Below are 21,229 nucleotides of genomic sequence, written 5' to 3'. Positions count from 1 at the left end.
CTATGCAATCTCCTTTGTATGGAATATAAAAACAGAATAAACTTGGCAGAAATAACCAGTTCGGGGGAATTTAAATGTAATATTAATCTTCTAGTTTTCAAGATTCAACAAATATTCTAAATGTTAATTTTCAAAACGACAAAATAATTAAATTAATTGAAACGATTGCCACGAGCAATTATAAAGTGTTTGCAGTCATTGGTTGAATTGTCTGGTGGCCCCACCTAAAGTGTATTGTGAATTCATACTGGCAGTATCTTTCACTGTCAGGACCAGAACGGAAACAGGACCCAATTGCGTTACGTTTCTCACAGTTTTATCGGAAGAAAGGGAAAGGGTTGCACCCACCATCCGGTGATCGTTGGGAAGCAGATCGCTCTTAATGCGGAAGTGGGACTTCCGTGGCAAGCGATGTCAGTGTCGGGGACGGAAAAACAGGTCGATAGCCGGGACTGGAGAGCAAAAAGGTGGTCAAGATCAACACGGGTCGTAGCCGGAGACAGACGGGAGCAAAAACGGGACAGGTGGGAGTCAGGGTCAAAAAGGCTTGCCTAGGATTCACTGAGGTTCGCAGACGGACTGACAACAGGGGACAGATAGGAGTGGGTTTAAATAGGGACAGAGAGCCAATCAGAGTCCGAGGCAGTTGGCGCCAAAGGAGCAGGCACAGTTGATTCACATCAGTAATCACGACATTCAGTAAATACATGATTCGTTTTCCTCATTATGGAGATGAGATGCAGCTCAACGGCTAGACTTTTCCCCACAGTGCTGAACGCTGTTTTGACGTGATAAGAAATCATTCACATCGTGTCGAAAGACACATAACAACCCGTCAACCCGTCTGGCCTGCAGAACAAAAAAAGTGTGAAAATATAATGAAAATGTAAAAAAATTGTAAATAAAGTATTGTCACGGCCAGCACACAGGGGAGACCCAATCGCGTTGAGTTTTACTTCCGAAAACGGAAGTGGATCTTCCGTAGCGAGCGATGGCGGTGTCAGGGAAGGAAAAACGGGTCGGTAGCCGGGACTGGGAGAGCAAGGCGTGGTCGGAAGCGAGTTGTAAGCCAGAACGGGAGAGTAGACGTGGTCAGGATCGAAACGGGTCGTAGCCGGAACAGACAGGAGCAAAAACGGGAAAAGTGGGAGTCAGAGTCGAAAAAGGCTTGTTTAGTATTCACTCAGGTTCTCAGACGGACTGACAACAGGGGGCTGACGGCACTGGGTTCAAATACTTACAGGGAGCCAATGCTTTGCTTGCCGAGCTATAGGGACAGTTGTTCCAGAGCTCATTTTCTGGTACGATGTTCCTTTAATGCATTATCTTTTTTTGCGTCTTATTTCTCAAAAAGTATATATTGTAGATAATTAAAAGCATTAGTGCCCTCACAATATGATAATTACAACAATAGTAATAATATTAGTAATAACAATTATGATATAGCAATTACAACAATAACAACAAAGTTAACCATAGTTGTAGACGCACTCGCATCACTCATAGCCGATTTTCTTCATCGCTGTATTCCGCCAGGAAGGTTTTTTGTATTCAAATTTGAACAAGTGAATAGTTGGACAATTTTTTATCTCGTCTTGTAAATTTTCCAAAGTTTGACTCCGCACCCAGACACACACATACTTTTCCTGGTGGTTCTCACCTTTGGGATTATGAGTTTACTACAGCTGTCACGAAACGGGCCGGGGAGCAGGAAGTCGGAACTCATTTGCGTAGACGATCCGTCACTTTAATTGAGAAAGTAAAGTTGTCCAACACACAAACGGACCAAAAACCGAACAAAGCAAGTTCAAAGGCAGGCAAAATTATAATCTAGGCATGACTCGGATCAAACAGGCATGAACAGGTTTTCAACAAGGTTAAGCACGCTTAAGTACTCCAAGAGCAATCAGTCCAATGCGTCTCCGCCGGTGTCAAGGGGCGGGGCCAGCTGGGCGCCATGACAACCGTGCAGGACATGACAACAGCCTCTTAAATTATAATTTCCCTCTTTCCGAATGAATCATTTACGGATGTTTTCTGGCACTGTGTTTTTGTTTCCTTAAATAGCAGTTGTGCAGTGAAAAATTTTACTACCGTAAATTCCGGACTATAAGCCACTACTTTTTTCCCTAACTTTCAACCCTGCGGCTTATTCAGTGATGCGGCCAATTTATGTAATTTTCCCAACGGCCACTAGCGGCGCTCGAGTGTTGCTATCATTAACTGCCCTGTCAAAGCTATATTATTATTATTAAAGCTTTGAATAAAACTCTCTCGGTGTACCGTCTTTCTTTGTAAATATGTGTAACCCATGTATGATATGTATTTGCAACTGTACATTTTCATAATATATTTATTTGTATTTATTTTAGACACCTATTCTGACTGTTTTGCACGGGTGAATGAAAAAGAAGGGGCGGAACAAACGCGAGGTGACAAGTTTAAGGGGGACCGCTAAAGGTGAGGGACAGACGAGGAAAGAAGAGGGGGTAAAAAGTTGGTTAAAGAAAAAGGAGTTGCGTGAGTAAATGTGTTCATCTGATATATTTTCCCACCCTTACCTTTGGAAATATCCACTTTTTTCCTTGGATTACTTTCAACGGGACCCGGACTCTGCAGGTCTGCATCAAACCTTAAGTACCGGTATCATTTTCCGTTCATTTTGCCGGCTGTGATTATTGGACTGTGGACTTTAATGAAGGACATTTAGTTTCAATCGCGGGACTCGAAGTCGGGTTTGGGTTAATTTTGTGTTTGCGTTACACGTTTAAATGTGGGCGCATGCGGCTTATATACAGGTGCGGCTTGTGTATGTACAAAATCGGTTTTCCTCTTAAAATGTGGTGGGTGCGGCTTATAATCAGGTGCGCTCTATAGTGTGAAAATATGAATTGAGTGGAACATAAAACTCGAGGTGAGAAACCTTTGTCCTATTTTTGTGAACGTGATTCCGTGGAGGACTTCTTTTCTCACCTGATATTGAGACAAATTCGTCCTTGAGGGGCTTGAGGGCCTCCTAGCACTCGAAAAGTCGAAGCTGGTCTCATTTCACCGGTTCATTGTTTCCCCTTCCTCCAGGAATAACAACATCGATTACATGGAGTTGCGTTTGTGGATCGGCATGCACTCCTGCTTGCAGTGTTTCATCCTGGTGGCCACCGACGCCAGCTACATTATCAAGTACATGACGCGTTTCACCGAAGAGGGCTTCTCCAGCCTCATTTCCTTCATCTTCATCTCCGACGCCATCAAGAAGATGGTGGGCTCCTTCAAATATTACCCCATCAACACCAACTTCAAGCCGGATTACGTCACCGCTTACAAGTGCGAGTGCTTGGCGCCGGACCCGGGTGAGTTGATCCCGTTTTTCGGGGACGAGATGGGATCGGTGTCTAGCATAAGGTCGAGCGCTCGACTTGGGATCAAGAAGTCGCAGGCAATGTTCCCTGTAATTTTCCTTACGGGTCTGAGCGTTCACACAAAGTCGGTGAGCAGCGCTTGAAACAACAGTGAGCAACCATAATCCCAAGTGTGGCAAGATAATTCATCATCAAACATGTCCAAAACTTGACATCACGTTACATTTTGCTGAGTTTCCGGCAATGCAAAATGATTTTTCTCTTTTGAATGAATTGACTCATGTACTATTGCAAAGGTTGTACGGCCTACAAACGTCGTTTGTTCTTACAATTCTGTCACAAGATATCCATTTCTTTTTATTTCCTGATATATTTTCTCGCATAATATTCACATTTTTGGGGGCTTATTTAGTCGGTTGTAAGATACAGAACTGTACTTAATCACATTTTTGAGTGGAAGTACAATGTTGGCAACAAGATTCACTAGATATCATTGGAAATTATTTGAATGCAACACAAACTTTTTCTTCTTTTTTCCGTTTTTTTTTCTACTTTTTTTTTTTAATTCCTTAAAAAAAAACTCATTGTGTTTATTTTTTCCAAGCTGTTACTTTTTTTCTTTTTGTTCTCTGTTTACTTTTTTCCTATATTTCTTTTTTTTCTTTTTTTCTGGCTTTTTTCTAAATTTTTCCTTCTTTTTTCTCTTCCTTTTGTTTCTTTTTTTTCTCAGCTTTTCACTACTTTTTCTTTTTTTTTTCTTGTTTGGTTTATTAACCCCATCCTTTAAGTCATTTTGTGCATAATTTTACATGATATTTGGTCATGTTGGGATGAAAGAAGCAAAAAACAACCCGAGGAGCCGTTTAGGACCCGAAAGAGCCGGTTCCTTTTAGTGAGCCGAGCCGAAGAAGCCGGTTCCCCGACAAACTCTACTAACTTTACTCATCTTCGTTCTCCTTCGACTCGACTTCAAAATATCGCATTTAGGACACAACGTCGGGGGAACCCGTGTATTTTTACCTTCCTGCGCTGTAACTTTGACTTAAGTCGCTTCTTAATTACCGGTAGTAATTTTGAGCCCTCATTTTTGTGCGGGGGCAGCACGGCGGCGCAGTGGTTAGCGCATGTGCGGCACAGTACAAGTCATGGGAACCTCCTGCGTGGGTTCAAATCCAGCTCCAGACTTCCTGTGCGGAGTTTGTATGTTCTCCCTGTGCTTGCGTGGGTTTACTCCGGGCACTCCGGTTTCCTCCCACATTCCAAAGACATGCATTTCAGGTGGATTGGCCGGTCCAAATTGTCCCTAGGTGTTAATGAGCGAGTGAGTTGTCTGTCCCCGTGTGCCCTGCGATTGGCTGGCAACCAGTTCAGGGTGTCCCCTGCCCACTGCCCGATGATTGCTGGGATGGGCTCCAGCTCCCCCGCGACCCTACTGAGGATAAGCGGTGCAGATAATGAGATGAGATGAGATTTTTGTGCGCTGGCTCGATTTTCTTGTGCATCGAGAATGTGCGAGCAGTGCGCAATTGCGCACGCGCGCAGCAAAGAGGAAACACTAGTCCCAGGTTCGATTCCCGGCTCCTCTGTGTTATGTGTAGAAGTGAAATGAAATGAAATGATCTGCATTTATATAGCGCTTTTCAAGTCAATGAAGATTTCCCAAAGCGCTTTAGAATGTGCTTCACATTTACCCATTCACACACACTCACACACCAATAGCGGCCGTGCAGCCATGCAAGGCTGCCAACCTGCTTATTGGGGGCATTGGGGATTCACTGTCTTCGACATATAACACGGAGCGGCCGGGAATCGAACCTGCAATCTCTTGATCCCCAGACGAGCGCTCTACCTCCTGACCCAATGCTGCTAGTATCCTTGGGCAAGACACTGAATCCCTGATACCCCCGATAAGCAGGTCGGCGCCTTGCATGGCTAACTCCCTATTGGTGTGTGAGTGTGTGTGTGAATGGGTAAGTGTGAAGCACATTGTAAAGCGCTTTGGGAGGTCTTCATTGACTTGGAAAGCGCTATATCAATGCAGACCATTTTACTGCAAAAAACATTGCCATTGACGGAATTTTCTTCCGGTTTTTATGTTCAACTTTTCTAGTTTTCAAGATATTTTTCTTGTAACAAAACAAGAAAATGCATGATTTAAATAAGCGATAGTAGATCGTTTTGCTATTTTCTTGCTCTCTTTGTTTTCTCAGTGAAAAATATCTCATCTCATCTCATCTCATTAGCTTCACCGCTTATCCTCAGTAGGGTCGCGGAGGTGCTGGAGCCCATCCCAGCAATCATCGGGCAGTGGGCAGGGGACACCCTGAACTGGTCGCCAGCCAATCGCAGGGCACACGGGGACAGACAACTCACTCGCTCAGTCACACCTAGGGACAATTTGGACCGGCCAATCCACCTGAAATGCATGTCTTTGGAATGTGGGAGGAAACCGGAGTGCCCGGAGGAAACCCACGCAAGCATGGGGAGAACATGCAAACTCCACACGGGGAGGCTGCGGTAGCTAGACTTGAACCCTGAATCTCTGATAAGTAATTCAAACCTGTTCTAAAACCCTCCCCTGAGACTGTCTCATCTCTCATCTCATCTCATTAGCTGCCCCGCTTATTCTCAGTAGGGTCGCGGGGGTGCTGGAGCCCATCCCAGCAATCATCGGGCAGTGGGCAGGGGACACTGAACTGGTCGCCAGCCAATCGCAGGGCACACGGGGACAGACAACTCACTCGCACAGTCACACCTAGGGACAATTTGGACCAGCCAATTCAGCTGAAATGCATGTCTTTGGAATGTGGGAGGAAACCGGAGTGCCCGGAGGAAACCCACACAAGCACGGGGAGAACATACAAACTCCGCACAGGAAGTCTGGAGCCGGATTTGAACCCACGCAGGAGGTTCCCAAGACATGAACTGTGCCGCACATGCGCTAACCACTGCCCCGCCGTGCTGCCCAGTGAAAAATATTTTGGTAGAAAATATTTCTTGAAATAAGTCAAATTATCTACAATTTGCTAGATGAGTTTTTTTATTTTGTTCTAGAAACATTCTGACATATCTTATTAAAAGCAGAATAATATATAAAAAATGCCAAAATATTTTCTTTCGGGGCAGTATTACGGTAATTAGTGTTACTGTAGTGCAGTGGTTAGCACATTCGCCTAACATGCCAAGGGTCCCCAGTTAGAGGCTGATTGGAAACATGTTAGCCTGGAGAGGGATGGGTGCCACCAGGCTGTACTTGCACAAGACACACCACAGGAAATGCTTAACATTAAAAAATTAAGCTTCAAGCCCAGGGCCAAACTGATTAAATATTGAAAAGCTTTAAAATGACACCTATAGTCTAGTGCACGGGTGTCAAACAGGCGGCCCGCGGGCCAAATAGGGCCCGCTAAGGGATTGAATCCGGCCCGCGAGACAACACTCAGAGAAGCGCAAGAGAAAAACGAGCTGCAGGTTGAAATATGTCAACTTGATGTTGCCAAAGCCAGGTGCCTCGAACAAAGACACTGTAGTTGTATTTCTTTCTCTCTCTCGCTCTTTTCCACCCCTTTTTTCCCACTCTCTGTCTCTTTCTCTCTCTGTGTCTTTTTAACTTCCTTTTTTCCTTTTCTCTCTTTTCTCTTTTTCTCTTCCTACCCTTCTCGCTTTGTTTTCTCTTTTCTCTCCTTCTGTCTTTCTATTTCTCTTTGGATTTCTTTCTTCCTCTCCCTTTCTTTTCCCCCTCTCTCACGACTTTTTATCTTTTGTTTCTCATGCTCTCTTCCTCTCTCCCTTTTTCTTTCTTTGGCCCGTCCTCTCTCCTTTTCCCTCCCTCTTTCTCTTATTTCTTTATCTCTTTTTTTTCTCTTTAATCTACTCGTCCGGCCCCCGACAGAATGTTTGTTCTATGGTGTGGCCCCCGAGTTCAAATGAGTTTGACACCCCTGCTCTAGAGAGTTTCTTCATGATTGAAACCTGTCAGAGGAGTCACAGGGATGGAGTCACAACATATATTTTTTGAATCAAAGTCTCTTTGAAGTGACTCTTTGAGTTCCTCTTTCCTCCATGCACCCTCAAATGTGTGATGTCATCTTCTGAAAGGTTTCTTTTGAGCTCTGGAGGAGAAAAAGGAAAAGAGGAAACAAGCTGGGTATAAGAGTTCCCACAACCCAACAGGAATTAAGTCAAGTCAAGTCATGTTTATTCGTATAGCCCTTAATCACAAGGAGGCTATTATGACAGGATCCCCTGATCTAAAACCTACATGAGGGCAAGGAAAAACTCAAAAACCTCAACATGAGGAAAATGAAGAAACCTTGGGAAGAAATATAGGTCACAGGTGTCAAACAGGCGGCCCGCGGGCCAGATCAGGCCCGCTAAGGGATTGAATCCGGCCCGCGAGACAACACTCAGAGAAGCGCAAGAGAAAAACAAGCTGCAGGTTGAAAAATGTCAGCTTGATGTTGCCAAAGCCAGGTGCCTCGAACAAAGACACTGCACTCTCTCTCTTTCTTTTCCACCCCTCTTCGCCCACTCAGTCTCTGTCTCTTTTTCTCTTCCTTTGTTGCTCTTTATCTCTCTGTGTCTTTTAACCTCTTTTGCCCTAACTTCCTTTTTTCCTTTTCTCTCTTTTCTCTTTCTCTCTTCATACCCTTCGCACTTTCTTTTCTCTTTTCCCTTCTTTTGTCTTTCTATTTCTCTTTGGATTTCTTTCTTCCTCTCCCTTTCTTTTCCCCCTCTCTCACGACTTTTTATCTTTTGTTTCTCACGCTCCCTCTCTCTCCTTCTTTCTTTCTTTGTCCCGCCCTCTCTCCCTTTCCCTCCCTCTTTCTCTTATTTCTTTTTCTCTTTCTTTCTCTTGAATCTACTAGTCCGGCCCCCGACAGAATGTTTGTTCTATTGTGTGGCCCCCGAGTTAAAATGAGTTTGACACCCCTGATATAGGTCATTCTTAAGCTATGGAATAGAAGTGTATTTTACAGTATTAGTATTAGCAAAATATTTCGCCACCTTTAAGTTTTTTTTGTTTTTTTTAGTTTGAGGATATGCTATCTTGTTTCTTTTTGTAAAAAATGTACTTTAGTACTTAAAATGAGCAATTTTTTTTTTCTAGCTGATGCTTGATTGTTTTGCTCATTTTATGTATTTTTGTGCAAAAATGAGCAAAACATTGAAACAGCTGCTAGATAAAATTGTCATGAACCAAAACAGGATCAGGACCCAAATGCGTGATGTTTCTCACACAACCTTTTATTTTACGGGGAATGGGGAGTCATGCAAGTTAGGCAGCGGTCTGGCATGGAAAGACAGGAAGCCAGAGACCGACGAGATCGATACCAATTGTCCGACCGGATATCAGACGGATTGGGTCGATACCAGACAGGAAGGAACGGACGGGATTGATATTGAAACAGGATATCGAAATTAAACAGGGCAAAAATAGACGGGAACAAAACTGGAAACCGATATTAAACGGGATAAAATAAACGGGCACAATACCAGACAGGAAATACCAACAGGAGACAGGACTGAGTCAGAACGCACGTCTTGCGGGCCAGAGGTTCGTTGACGGACGGACAAAGGAAGAGTGAGAGCACTGAGCTTAAATAGACGGAAAGCCAATCTATCAACGAGCTGCAGCTGGCAACCGCGGCAAAAATACTAAAATTTAGCCTCTTTCAAGTAATATTTGTCTTCTTTTATTATTTCATCCAAGCAAAATGCCCTGGCTTTGCCATCCCAGTAGAAGATTGGATTCGGCTGCATGGAGTGGTCGGTGGTCTAGAGCTGCAGTGTCCAATTTATCCCCCAGAGAGCGTTAGAAACCCCACCAAAGCAGACTACATGAAGGCTTATGTTGATTAATTTTGTTGGTATTTATTAGAGGTCCCTTGACACAAATCATAGCTGAAAACACTCGTGGAGGCTTAAAATATGACAAAAAATTAGTTCAGCTGTTTCGGAGCCTGTAAATCACATACAATCACACAAACACACATAAAAATTGAGATCAATAGAGTACTTTAGATTATTACATTCAAGAAAAATGCCCTGACTTGGCCATTCCAGTATAAGATTGGATTTGGCTGCTTGGAGTGGTCGGCGGACTGGAGCTGCAGTACCCAATTTAGCCACCAGAGAGCGTTAGAAACCCCCTGAAAGCAGACCACATGACAGCTTATGTTGATTGATTTTGTTGGTATTTATTGGAGGTGCCTTGACACGAAATTTAGCTGAAAACACTCGTGGAGGCTTAAAATATGACAAAAAAATAGTTCAGCTGTTTCGGAGCCTGTAAATCACATACAATCACACAAACACACATAAAAATCGAGATTCATAGAGTACTTTAGATTATTACATTCAAGCAAAATGCCTTGGCTTGGCCATTCTAGTATAAGATTGGATTCGGCTGCTTGGAGTGGTCGGCGGACAGAAAGCCTTAGATTTAGATCAAGAGAAACCAATCGGTCGTATTTATTTTTTTACAATTTGAACTTCATATTTTATGACACCACTTTCTTGAGCCTTTGGACCAATCACGTAGATACATTTTCAATCATTCCTCCAAACGTTGATTTCTGTAACTGATGTGTCTCTATTTATCCTTTGGCACGCCTCAACGTTTCGGCTGCCGTCTTTTTTCCAAGTGAGTCTCACGTTTTGCTTTTCCAACAGCATGCATTCTGCTGCATTATCATGACAAACGTTTCTTTTCTATCCCTTCTTCTTCCCCCTCGTTCCCGTCTACTCTTTATGTCTCATTAACTCCCTCGGCCTCCACTCACAAACAGTGGCTGCAATGATCTTCAATGGTTTAGTTCCGATGCCAGATAACAGCTCTGGTGTCTCTGGGGTAAGTGTTTTTTTCATAGAGTTTCCATCCGATAGTTTCATACCTGTCAAGCTCCAGGGCTGTATTTCCCTTACAAAATACAAAATAATCGTACACCATATTTTTTTTTCAAACGTGTTTATTTCTGTAGTTTAACATGTTATATTGTACATGTGTTTCCTTATATCATATATATTGTCAGCACTCCCCACGGGAGTGGCCGATACCCCAAAGTGTCAAAAAGACGGAAAAACACAGATTGGAGAATGGGAGATGGGTGGCTCGACGAGACTAATTTGACTAATTCGACAATAATTCGGCAAAATTCGATGGAATTCACTTAATAGATAATTTAAGAAAATAAATCTGCACCCGGCAGCACGGCGGGGCAGTGGTTAGGGCATGTGCAGCACAGTTCAAGTCATGGGAACCTCCTGCGTGGGTTCAAATCCAGCTCCAGACTTCCTGTGCGGAGTTTGTATGTTCTCCCCGTGCTTGCGTGGGTTTCCTCCGGGCACTCCGGTTTCCTCCCGCATTCCAAAGACATGCATTTCAGGTGGATTGGCCGGTCCAAATTGTCCCATTCTCTTTTGAATGACTCGATTTTCCCCCGAACGTGGAGTAGTCCGCGGTGTATGCTGGGATTTATATACCGGCGTTTCATTGGCTAACCAATGTGTCAATCATCATTTGAATCGATCGCTATCGGCTGAAGTTATTGGGAGCCTCGGATAGGCTAGAGGGCCGAAACAAACCCTGCAATTGGCCGAAAAAAATATGTCAATCATCATTTGAATCGATCGCTATTGGCTGAAAAAGATGACTCTGAATAGCAAGCTTGCTAAACTATGCCATAAAGAAACATGTTTCATTAGTCTGTATTTGTAAACATTTTACTCTCCTGGATTTTCTTCACTCACGGTTGTAAGAAGACCATGATTGCGTATCATTATTGAACGTGAGACCTTAGGTGAGCTATGCGGCTTTATATTTTCCCGGTTTCTTGTTTTAGAACGATCTTGATGTAGCTGTGATGAGTTGAGTGAATTAAACTCAATTCCAAGTGTTTATTGTCATATGCACAGTAAAGTTACGAGCGAAAAAGAAAAAAGAAACTAAGGAATGGTTGGCATTTCTTGAATCCCAAGACTTTAACCTTCCGAATGATATTTGAAACGATGCATTTGAGTGACATCGTACGGACACCGCATCCGCACGTGTCTACGACACGTATTTGCTTCTTTGCAAGCTTTGGGAATGTTAAGGGGGTAAAAAGTTGGACTGAATCATCTGACTGTTTTGTCCACGTTCCCATTGTAGCGCCTTATAATCCGGTGTGCCTTATGTATGGAAGATATAAGACCAAAAACTATTTTTTGGGTGTGCGCCCTATAACCCGGTGCGCCCTATAGTGCGGAAAATACGGTACTTTATTATGGAGCATTCATTCCATCTTGAAGGCGGAGTCTCGGATACAGACGCGTTGTGTTTCTCCACCCCGAGTACTTTCTCATTGTGAGTTTGTTTTTCTGTCCTGTTACTTTCTCTCCTTTATCGCCACCCGTCCCATAATCCTTACACTCAATCTGTCTTGCCTTGAATTACAATGTTTACTCTGGTTTTTTTCAATTCTTGACACACACAACCTCCCCCCCAGTTGAATGTGACAGCTCTGGACTGGAGCCAGCTGAGTAAGAAGGAGTGTCTGAAGTACGGAGGCTCCCTGGTGGGGAATACCTGCAAGTATGTCCCGGATCTGGCCCTGATGTCCTTCATTCTCTTCTTCGGAACATACTCCATGACCGTCACCCTCAAGAAGTTCAAATTCAGCCGTTACTTTCCGACAAAGGTGACTAAACAAACTGTTGTGAACTGCTGAGGCATACTTTCGGTCCTGGACCAAAACAGAGACAGGACCCACTTGCGTTGCGTTTCTCACAAGTTTTATTGGAAGATGAAATGAAATGATCTGCATTTATATAGTCTATGACTTCCCAAAGTGCTTTACAATGTGCTCCACATTTCCCCATAGCGGCTTTGCAGCCATGTAAGGTGCTAACCTGCTTATTGGGGGTATTAGGGGTTCAGTGTCTTACCCAAGGACACTTCGACATGTAACACTGACGAGCCGGGATTCGAACTGGGATCCCTTGATCCCAAGACGAGCGCTCTACCTCCTGAGCTACTGCCGCCCCTAGATAGAGAAAGGGTTGCGCCCACGATCCGGTGATTGCTGGACACGGAAAGCAGGTCTTCTGTGGCGAGCGATGGCGGTGTCTGGAACGGAAAAACGGGTCAGTAGCCGGGACAGGAGAGCAAAAACGTGGTCGGAAGCCAGTCGTAAGCCAGGGAAGGCAAGTAGTCGTGGTCGGGGACAAAGAGGTCGAAAGCCGGGACGGGAGAGTGTCAAGTCAGTAGTCTTACCAGAGAGAACTGCAATGGTAAGACATATCTTTTGGTGCTCCACAAAAGAAGTTAATTTTAAACATTATAACCCCAGCTGACAAATCTCTCAACATGCTCAGTAATGTGATTGTTATTGTCAAGCTGTTTAGGTTTATTTTCGTTTTGTTTCTGTTTTACTAAATTATGAATTCCCCTTGTAGAGATCAAAGAGATCAAAGCCAACAGAAAAGCTAATGTTGTGACTCATCCATTTGGACGTGGTCAGGATCAAAAACGGGTCAAGGCCGGGGGACGGACGGGAGCAAAAACAGGTGGGAGTCAGGGTCGAAAAAGGCTTGCCTAGAGTTAACTGAGGTTCGCAGATGGACTGACAACAGGTGACAGAAAGGAGTGGGTTTAAATAGGGACAGGGAGCCAATCAGAGTTCTAGGCAAAGGAGTGGGCACAAATGATTCGCATCAGTAATCATGACACTGAGCACTTTTCCCGGTCTTCAAGTCACATTTATTTTCATAGTTTGACCGAGGGTGCCATTTATACCCCAGTGAGACTTATATGTGAAATTATTAAGGTATTATTATATCAGTGTCTGAAACTCATGACAAAAAGTTAGTGGACACCAGCCATAAAGTTGCCTGCCTCATTTTTCACTACTTGAAACACGATAAGACAACTAATCGCAAAACAACCCCTTGTAGCAAAGTATCAAGGATTGATAATCAGAATATATAACAGAAAAACTCTTTAAAATTAAGTTTTTATAACTACTTATTCGTTGCATGTATATGACATCTGCCATCAGTATGTATCTGTATTTACTCATCTTCATTCATGCAATGTTTTTTGTGTTGTGTCGTCTGCTACAAGCCACGTGAACTCCTCTTTCCACGATGCTTTTAATGTACGTTTACGTTTTGTAGCGTCATCAATTTTGTCAGCTTCTTTTGAATCTTTCTTCTGGGGCTGAGGTTTTGGTTTGATTCCTAACCACTTCTCCATTTTCTTGTGTTCTCTGTGCGTCTACTTTGGAAAATGATATGCAAATGCACGACGTTACAACGCTCGTGAAAGTCCAGAAGCACGAAGTTACTCGATGTAGGCTTCTGATTGGCTGCCGAGTATGCAAATTGCCAAACGAACCGAAATTTCCAAACCGAACGAAGATTTCGAAATCGGAATAGTACGCCCGACATAAAAGATGCACGCCCCGGACGTCCGGGCAGGCATTATTTCAGACACTGATTATATCATTGATTTTTCAAATTTTGTTTTACCTTTACATCATTTCACATGTTATTTTCACACTATACCGCCAGAGGGCGCACTTGGCACAACACTGGTAATTTATGATAACAACTGAGAAGAGCTGAACAAAAATGGCACCAAAAAGAAAATATTCTGCAGATTACAAGCTAAAAACAGTGAAATATGCAGCCGAAAATGGTAATGGAGCAGCAGAAAGAAGGTTTGGAGTTAGCGAGAAAAAGGAGGAGGAGGAAAGAGGAAGGAAGGAGGAAGCGGCGCATTGCCTGCTTCATGAGTAGGGGGAGTTGTTTACCGGTACAAGTGACAGAGGATGAAAGATTTCTTTGGATTTAGTGATTTAAAGTAAAGCTGGTAGTTTGTCAAGGATGTTCTTTATGCTAGAGTTATCTGATTTACTCTTTATTTGTTACGGCATTTCAAGATGAAATGCTTATTTTTCGTTTTGGATTTTATCAAATACATTTCCCCCAAAAATGTGAGTTAAAATAAACTGATTTTTTTCTATTTCAGCTTCGAAAACTCATCAGTGACTTTTCCATCTTTATGTCCATCATGACGTTTGTTGGACTTGACATGCTGATAGGCCTCAAAACACCCAAGTTAATTGTGCCAACAGAATTCAAGGTATCGCCTATTTCTTGTTTTCCATCTTCTCTTCTGCTTATTTTAACAGTCCATACAGATTTTTTAAATATGTACAGTGGAGAAAACAAGTATTTGAACACCCTGCTACTTTGCTATTTCTCCCACTTAGAAATCATGGAGGGGTCTGAAATTTTCATCGTAGGTGCATATCCAATGTGAGAGAGATAAACTAAAAAGAAAAATCCAGAAATCACAAGGCATGATTTTTTAACAATTTATTTGTGTGATACAGCTGCAAAAAAAGTATTTGAACACCTGAGAAAATGAATGTTAATATATGGTGCAGTAGCCTTTGTTTAATATTACAGAGGTCAAACGTCTTTCACCAGGTTTGCAGACACTGCAGGGGAGATCTTCGCCCACTCCTCCACACAGATCTTTTTTTTTTATCTGTCAGGTTTCTGGGCTGTCGCTGAAAAACATGGAGTTGGAGCTTCCTCCAAAGATTTTCAATTGGGTTTAGGTCTGGAGACTGGCTGGGCCATGCTAGAACCTTGATATGCTTCATACGGAGCCATTCTTTGGTTTTCCTGGCTGTGTGCTTCGGGTCGTGTTTGAAGACCCATCTTCAATGCTCTGACTGAGAAAAGGAGGTTGTTCCCCAAAATCTCACATTACACAGCCCCAGTCATCCTCTCTTTAATGCAGTGCACTTGTCCTGTCCCATGTACAGAAAAACAACTCCAAAGCATGATGCTACCACCCCCATGCTTTACAGTAGGGATGGTGTTCTTTGGATTGTACTCTTCATTCTTCTTCCTCAAAACACCCTTAGTGGAATTATGACCAAAAATTTCAATTTTGATCTCATCTGACCACAAAACTTTCTCCCATGACCATTTATCGTCCAAATGGTCATATGAAAACTTAAGACGGGCCTTGACATGTGCTGGTTTAAGCAGGGGAACCTTTCGTGCCATGCATGATTTCAAATCATGACGTCTTACTGTATTACCTACAGTAACCTTGGAAACGGTGGTCCCAGCTCTTTTCAGGTCATTGACCAACTCCTGTCGTGTAGTTCCAGGCTGATTCCTCACCTTTCTTAGAATGATTGAGATCCCACTAGGTGATATCTTGCATGGGGCTTCACTCTGATGGAGATTGACCATCATGTTTAGCTTCTTCCATGTTCTAATGATTGTTCCAACAGTGGACCTTCTTTCACCAAGCTGCTTGGCAATTGCTCTTAGCCCTTTCCAGCCTTGTGGAGCTGTACAATTTTGTCTCTGGTGTCTTTGGACACCTCTTTGGTCTTCGCCATGTTACAAGTTAGGGTCTTACTGATTGTATGGGGTGAACAGGAGTCTTCATGCAGCTAACGATCTCAAACAGATGCATCTGATTCAGGATGGTACATGGAGTGTAGGTGGGCTTCAAATGGGTGGCCGAACAGGTCTTTCAGGGTCAGAATTCTAGATGATACACCGGTGTTCAAATACTTATTTACAGCTGTAACACACAAATAAATTGTTAAACGATTATGCATTATGATTTCTGGATTTTTCTTTTTAGTTTATCTCTCTCACAGTGGACATACACCAACGATGAAAATAGCAAGGTGTTCAAATACTCATTTTCTTCTATTTATTCATCCATCCATTCTCTGTGCCGCTTTTTCTAAAGAAGGTCGCTGGGACAGTCTAAATCATTTTCCAAAAACAAGGAAGATTAAATATTTTGATTAATTGTAATGATGCGGGTATTTTGGATGTTTTGCCTGCCGACTGCAAAAATATGAGTTATTATGCCAGAAATTGAATATAACAGTTATCTGAGATTGCTTTGGATTTAACGATGCTCTTTTTTACTGCATGTTGCTTTTGTGGTTGGCTGGGTAAATGAAATTAAAATCAATATTATGATGGAGTAATTTATCTGAGATCTTTTAGGATCAGGAAAAACAGCAGCATTTACTGAGAGAAGGCGTCGTATGGACAAGAATTGGTTAATTGGTTGAGAACCCAAATGCGTGACGTTTCTCACACAAGCTTTTATTTTACGGGAAATGGGGCAGTCATGCACGTTAATAATAATAATAATAATAATAATAATAATTTCCTTGTATTGTCATTCTGTGTAACAATGTACACAGAACGAAATGTCGATTGCACCTGACCCGTTGTAGCGAGCCGATGCAGCCGCAGCCAACAGAGGGCGCCGCCGACCACTTTTTAAGTCTTAGGAATGACTCGGCCGGGGCGCGAACCACCGACCTCCCAGTCTCAACACAAAACGCCAGTGATTCAGCGATCGCTGGGCGAAAGAAGAAAGACAGCAGTCTGGCGTGGAACAACAGAAAGCAAGAGACCAGCAAAATCGATACCAGTTATAAGAACCGATACCGGACGAATGATGTCGAAACTGGACCGAACGGGATTGAAAGGATTGATAACAGATATAGGAGACTGGAGACAGAAACCAGACAGGACGAGAATGACGGGCACGATACCAGACACTGGAGACCGGAGACCGAAATCAAAACAGGACGAAACGGACGGGATCGATACCAGACAGGATACACAAACGGAATACAGGATAGATTCAAAACCCACGTCTTGCGGGTGCAAAGGTTCGTTGACGGACTGACAAAGGGTGAATGAGAGTACTGAGCTTAAATAGAAGGGAAGCCAATCTGTCAACGAGCCGCAGCTGGTGCCAGTTGGGCGCCATGGCAACCATAACACTTAATTATTGAAAGTAGGGTTACAGGTACGTGTATCGTGTGCTATTTGGCCACAAGAGGGCGCAGTAATACCTAATGCAAAGGAAAACCAGTGTCAAAGGAGCACAGCGGAGCAGCAAGATGCCACAAAAACATGGCGGCGACTACTAGGCATGGATTCAGCTATATCAAATAGAATATACATTTTTCTGTGGATATTTATGAAAATTAACATCGGTATGATAGTTCACGTATTTTGACTTTCTTTCAAATCAATGTTTTTTTCCTGAATGAGGGCCCTAAATTGTCACGACCAGAACAGAATCAGGACCCAAATGCGTAACGTTAACCACAAGTTTATTGATAGAAAGAGGAAGGGCAAGCCGCTCACACAATCGAGTCGTGTTCCGAATACGGGAGTGGATCTTCCGGAGCGGGAGATGGCGGTGTCGAGGACGTTAAAAAACAGGTCGATAGCCGGGACAGGAAAGCAAAAACGTGGTCGGGATCAAAAACGGGCCGTAAGCCGGGACGGGTGGGCCAACGTGGTCGGGGTCAAAAAATAGGTCGGACGGGTGGAAAAACAGGTGGAAAAAGCGGAACCGATGGGAGTAAGAGTCAAAGTGCTTGCCTTGTAGAAACAGAGGTTTGCTGATGGACTGACAACAGGCAGGTGAAAGGACTGGGCTCAAAAAGGACAGGGAACCAATCAGGTAGCCCGCAGCAGCTGGTGCCAACGAGCGGGCATAGGTGATACTAATCAGTCATTATGACATGAATATTACACAACACCCTTTTAAATTGACTTGGTCAACCACTAAAAATATTTCTCCTCGAAAATCGCAATGACTCTACACTGAGTTAAGTTTCAGAACAGGTACGCGTGCACCTCAACTGTCCGAAAGTGGAACGCTGGTTCCTGTGGGCATCACGTTGGAGACCATTACTAAGACTGCCAACCAGTCAAAAATGTAACTGGATTCAATAGCCTTTTTGTCTTCGATCAGCCGACTCGACCTGACCGTGGCTGGCTGGTGTTACCGTTCGGGAAGAATCCCTGGTGGGTTTACCTGGCCAGTTTTGTCCCGGCACTCCTTGTCACCATCCTCATCTTCATGGACCAGCAAATCAGTGCTGTCATCGTCAACCGCAAGGAGAACAAACTCAAGGTTGGTTGAATTCTGATACTGGGAGAAAATTGGGGGTTCTGTTACGTCCCTACCGACCGCCACGGAATTCAAGCACGGAATGGGAACGTTTGAGAAATGCGTACCAAAAATTAGTCTGTCCATCACACCTGTGCGCTCTAGTTCTTCCAGTCTCATCACAGGTACGTCACCCTTTTGTCTTCTCGTGGAGTGGGTGCATAATGCCATCTTGCGCTAGAATGAAACTGTTTATTCGCTGTCTCTACTGATTTTAACCTTTTGTGTCACAAACCAGGAACGGAGACGGGACTCAATTGCGTTCGTTTTACTCTGTTTTTATTAAGAAGGAGAACAGGACTTGCATCCACGATCCGATGATCGTCGGTCACGGGTAGCAGATAGCAGGGACGCGGAAGTGGCACTTCCGTGTCAAGCGAGGGTAGTCGTAGAAAGCGAGAAAAACAGGTCAATGGCCGGGGCGGAGGAGCAAAAACAGAAACGGGTCCAGAAAAGAGGTCAGTAACAGGTATCAGGCAAGAAACAGGGCAGGATAGAGTCACAAAAAGCTTGCCTAGCTGGGAGCATAGGTTCGCAGATGATCTGACGGGTTATTTTCGGAAGCTGTGAGTTTAAAAAGAGTCCAACAGCCAATCAGGGTCCGTGGCTGTTGGCACCAGTAATTTTGCACCCTAAATCTTACCTTTTGTACTCGAGCGCCGCTAGCGGCCGTTGGAAAAATTACATAAATTGGCCGCATCACTGAATAATCCGCAGGGTCGAAGGAAAAAAGTAGCGACTTATAGTCCGGAATTTACGGTATATTCCTGTGGCTAATGTTCAGAGTTGGGTAGGGTTACTTTGACTGGATTACTTTCAATGACTTTTGGATTACTCCAATACCAAATATGCTAATAAAAGACAAAAGAAACTAAATATGAATAAAATTGTGACTCACAACACGTGGTAAGGTTTCTCTCCTGGCTTTGATCTCTTTGATCTCCGGCAAAACGGACATAAAATGCGACAGAAACAAAATGATAATAAATCCAAACAGCTTGCCGACATCATTTTTGTCGTTCCATGTATTCTGTTACTCCCCAAGCCTGCACAAAATTTTGTCATTTTATTAGCATACTTGGTATTGGAGTAATCCAAAAGTAATTGAAAGTAATCAAGTTAAAGTAATCCTACCCAACCCTGATTGCGACATACATCTGTCTGTTCTTATCGCCGAAAAACCTGCCTCTTACAGATGAATGCAAAGAAATGGAGATCAATCTACTGAAGTTGCTCGCCGTTAGCTATATTCCTGTGGCTAATATTTTTGCAGAAAGGTTGCGGCTACCATTTGGATCTCTTCTGGGTGGGGGTCCTGATGGCCACATGCTCCTTCTTGGGTCTTCCCTGGTACGTAGCTGCCACGGTTATCTCCATCGCCCACATCGACTCCTTGAAGATGGAAAGCGAATCCAGCGCACCCGGAGAACAGCCGCAGTTCTTGGGAGTCAGGTCGGCAACTTTTGCATGTGCTTACTGTGCGCTTGCGTGAATATATTTTCAAAGGTTTTTCCAGAAGAAATGCAGAATGGGTTGGAAAATGAAATGTCTTATTGGAAATTTTCAGAGAGCAACGAGTGACGGGCCTACTGGTTTTTGTTCTCACTGGTGTTTCCATCTTCCTTGCTCCGATACTGAAGGTATGAACAACACTTGAAATTAATACATTTATCTTGTGGTATTTGAGCAATTTCCATTAGTTTAAATATTTTTTTTACAATGCTTACTCCTGGTATTCAGCAGGGGGTGTCCAACCTATGCCTCGGGGACAGTTTAGAGTCAGCCGACCCTATTTCAATGGCCAGCAGCTTGTAAAAATGCATCACTGCAAAATATTTAGAATAGAATAGAATAGAATATACCTTTTTTGTCATTGTTACACCGCTTATCCTCAGTAGGGTCGCGGGGGTGCTGGAGCCCATCCCAGCAATCATCGGGCAATGGGCAGGGGACACCCTGAACTGGTTGCCAGCCAATCGCAGGGCACACGGGGACGGACAACTCACTCGTTCATTCACACCTAGGGACAATTTGGACCGGCCAATTCACCTGAAAATGCATGTCTTTGGAATGTGGGAGGGAACCGGAGTGCCCGGAGGAAACCCACGCAAGCACGGGGAGAACATACAAACTCCGCACAGGAAGTCTGGAGCTGGATTTGAACCCACGCAGGAGGTTCCCAAGACATGAACTGTGCCGCACATGCGCTAACCACTGCGCCGCCGTGCTGCCCCGGGTTAATATATTGTGACAACGAAATTGGGCATGACACTCCAGTTTTACACATTCACAGTGAGGTATGAGCCAAGAAGATAAAGGAACAGAGAAGATAAGGTTATAAAACAAGGGGGATAAGGCTATAGTTATAATTTACATGGTATTTACACAAGAAATGTCGGCATGTGGGATGTAACATACAGTCGTTATCGTAATTCCGTTGGTATCGTAAGGGTTGTGCAATATTGCCTTTGGTGCAAAAGTCGTCATAGTGCAAAAAAAAAAAAATAGTCAGCATATGCATTGGTGCAAACATAGTCTCATCTCATCTCATCTCATTAGCCGTACCGCTTGTCCTCATTAGGGTCACGGGGGGGCTGGAGCCCATCCCAGCCATCTACGGGCAGTGGGCAGGGGACACCCTGAACTGGTTGCCAGCCAATCGCAGGGCACACAGGGACAGACAACTCACTCGCTCATTCACACCTAGGGACAATTTGGACCGGCCAATTAACCTAACATGCATGTTTTTGGTAATGTGGGAGGAAACCGGAGTGCCCGGAGGAAACCCACGCAAGCACGGGAAGAACATACAAACTCCCCACAGGAAGCCAGGAGCTGGATTTGAACCCAC

General features: G+C 43.8%; 2 protein-coding genes across 6 annotated transcripts in view; both read left to right on the top strand.

The window, feature by feature from the left end:
* LOC148366461 (gypsy retrotransposon integrase-like protein 1) overlaps positions 1-21,229 on the top strand; it is a 129,790-nt gene that overhangs the window by 64,507 nt on the left and 44,054 nt on the right. The gene's annotated exons all lie outside the window — the stretch shown is intronic.
* Positions 1-21,229, top strand: part of slc4a5a (solute carrier family 4 member 5a) — a 119,967-nt gene that overhangs the window by 80,690 nt on the left and 18,048 nt on the right. For 4 of the 5 annotated variants that reach the window (XM_088336906.1, XM_088336905.1, XM_088336904.1 and 1 more), the window contains exons 15-21: positions 3,079-3,350; positions 10,178-10,212; positions 11,849-12,040; positions 14,374-14,487; positions 18,181-18,342; positions 19,652-19,830; positions 19,946-20,018. In XM_088336906.1, coding sequence (XP_088193032.1) covers positions 3,079-3,350; positions 10,178-10,212; positions 11,849-12,040; positions 14,374-14,487; positions 18,181-18,342; positions 19,652-19,830; positions 19,946-20,018 — 1,027 coding nt within the window. The remainder of the gene's footprint in view (positions 1-3,078; positions 3,351-10,177; positions 10,213-11,848; positions 12,041-14,373; positions 14,488-18,180; positions 18,343-19,651; positions 19,831-19,945; positions 20,019-21,229) is intronic. The other variant, XM_088336907.1, reaches the window with a different exon arrangement.

This window comes from Urocampus carinirostris, chromosome 5 (genome assembly GCF_059441175.1).
Source record: "Urocampus carinirostris isolate Australia breed hairy pipefish chromosome 5, RoL_Ucar_1.0, whole genome shotgun sequence".
Lineage (NCBI taxonomy): Eukaryota > Metazoa > Chordata > Actinopteri > Syngnathiformes > Syngnathidae > Urocampus > Urocampus carinirostris.
This window is presented reverse-complemented; position numbering and strand designations above follow the sequence as displayed.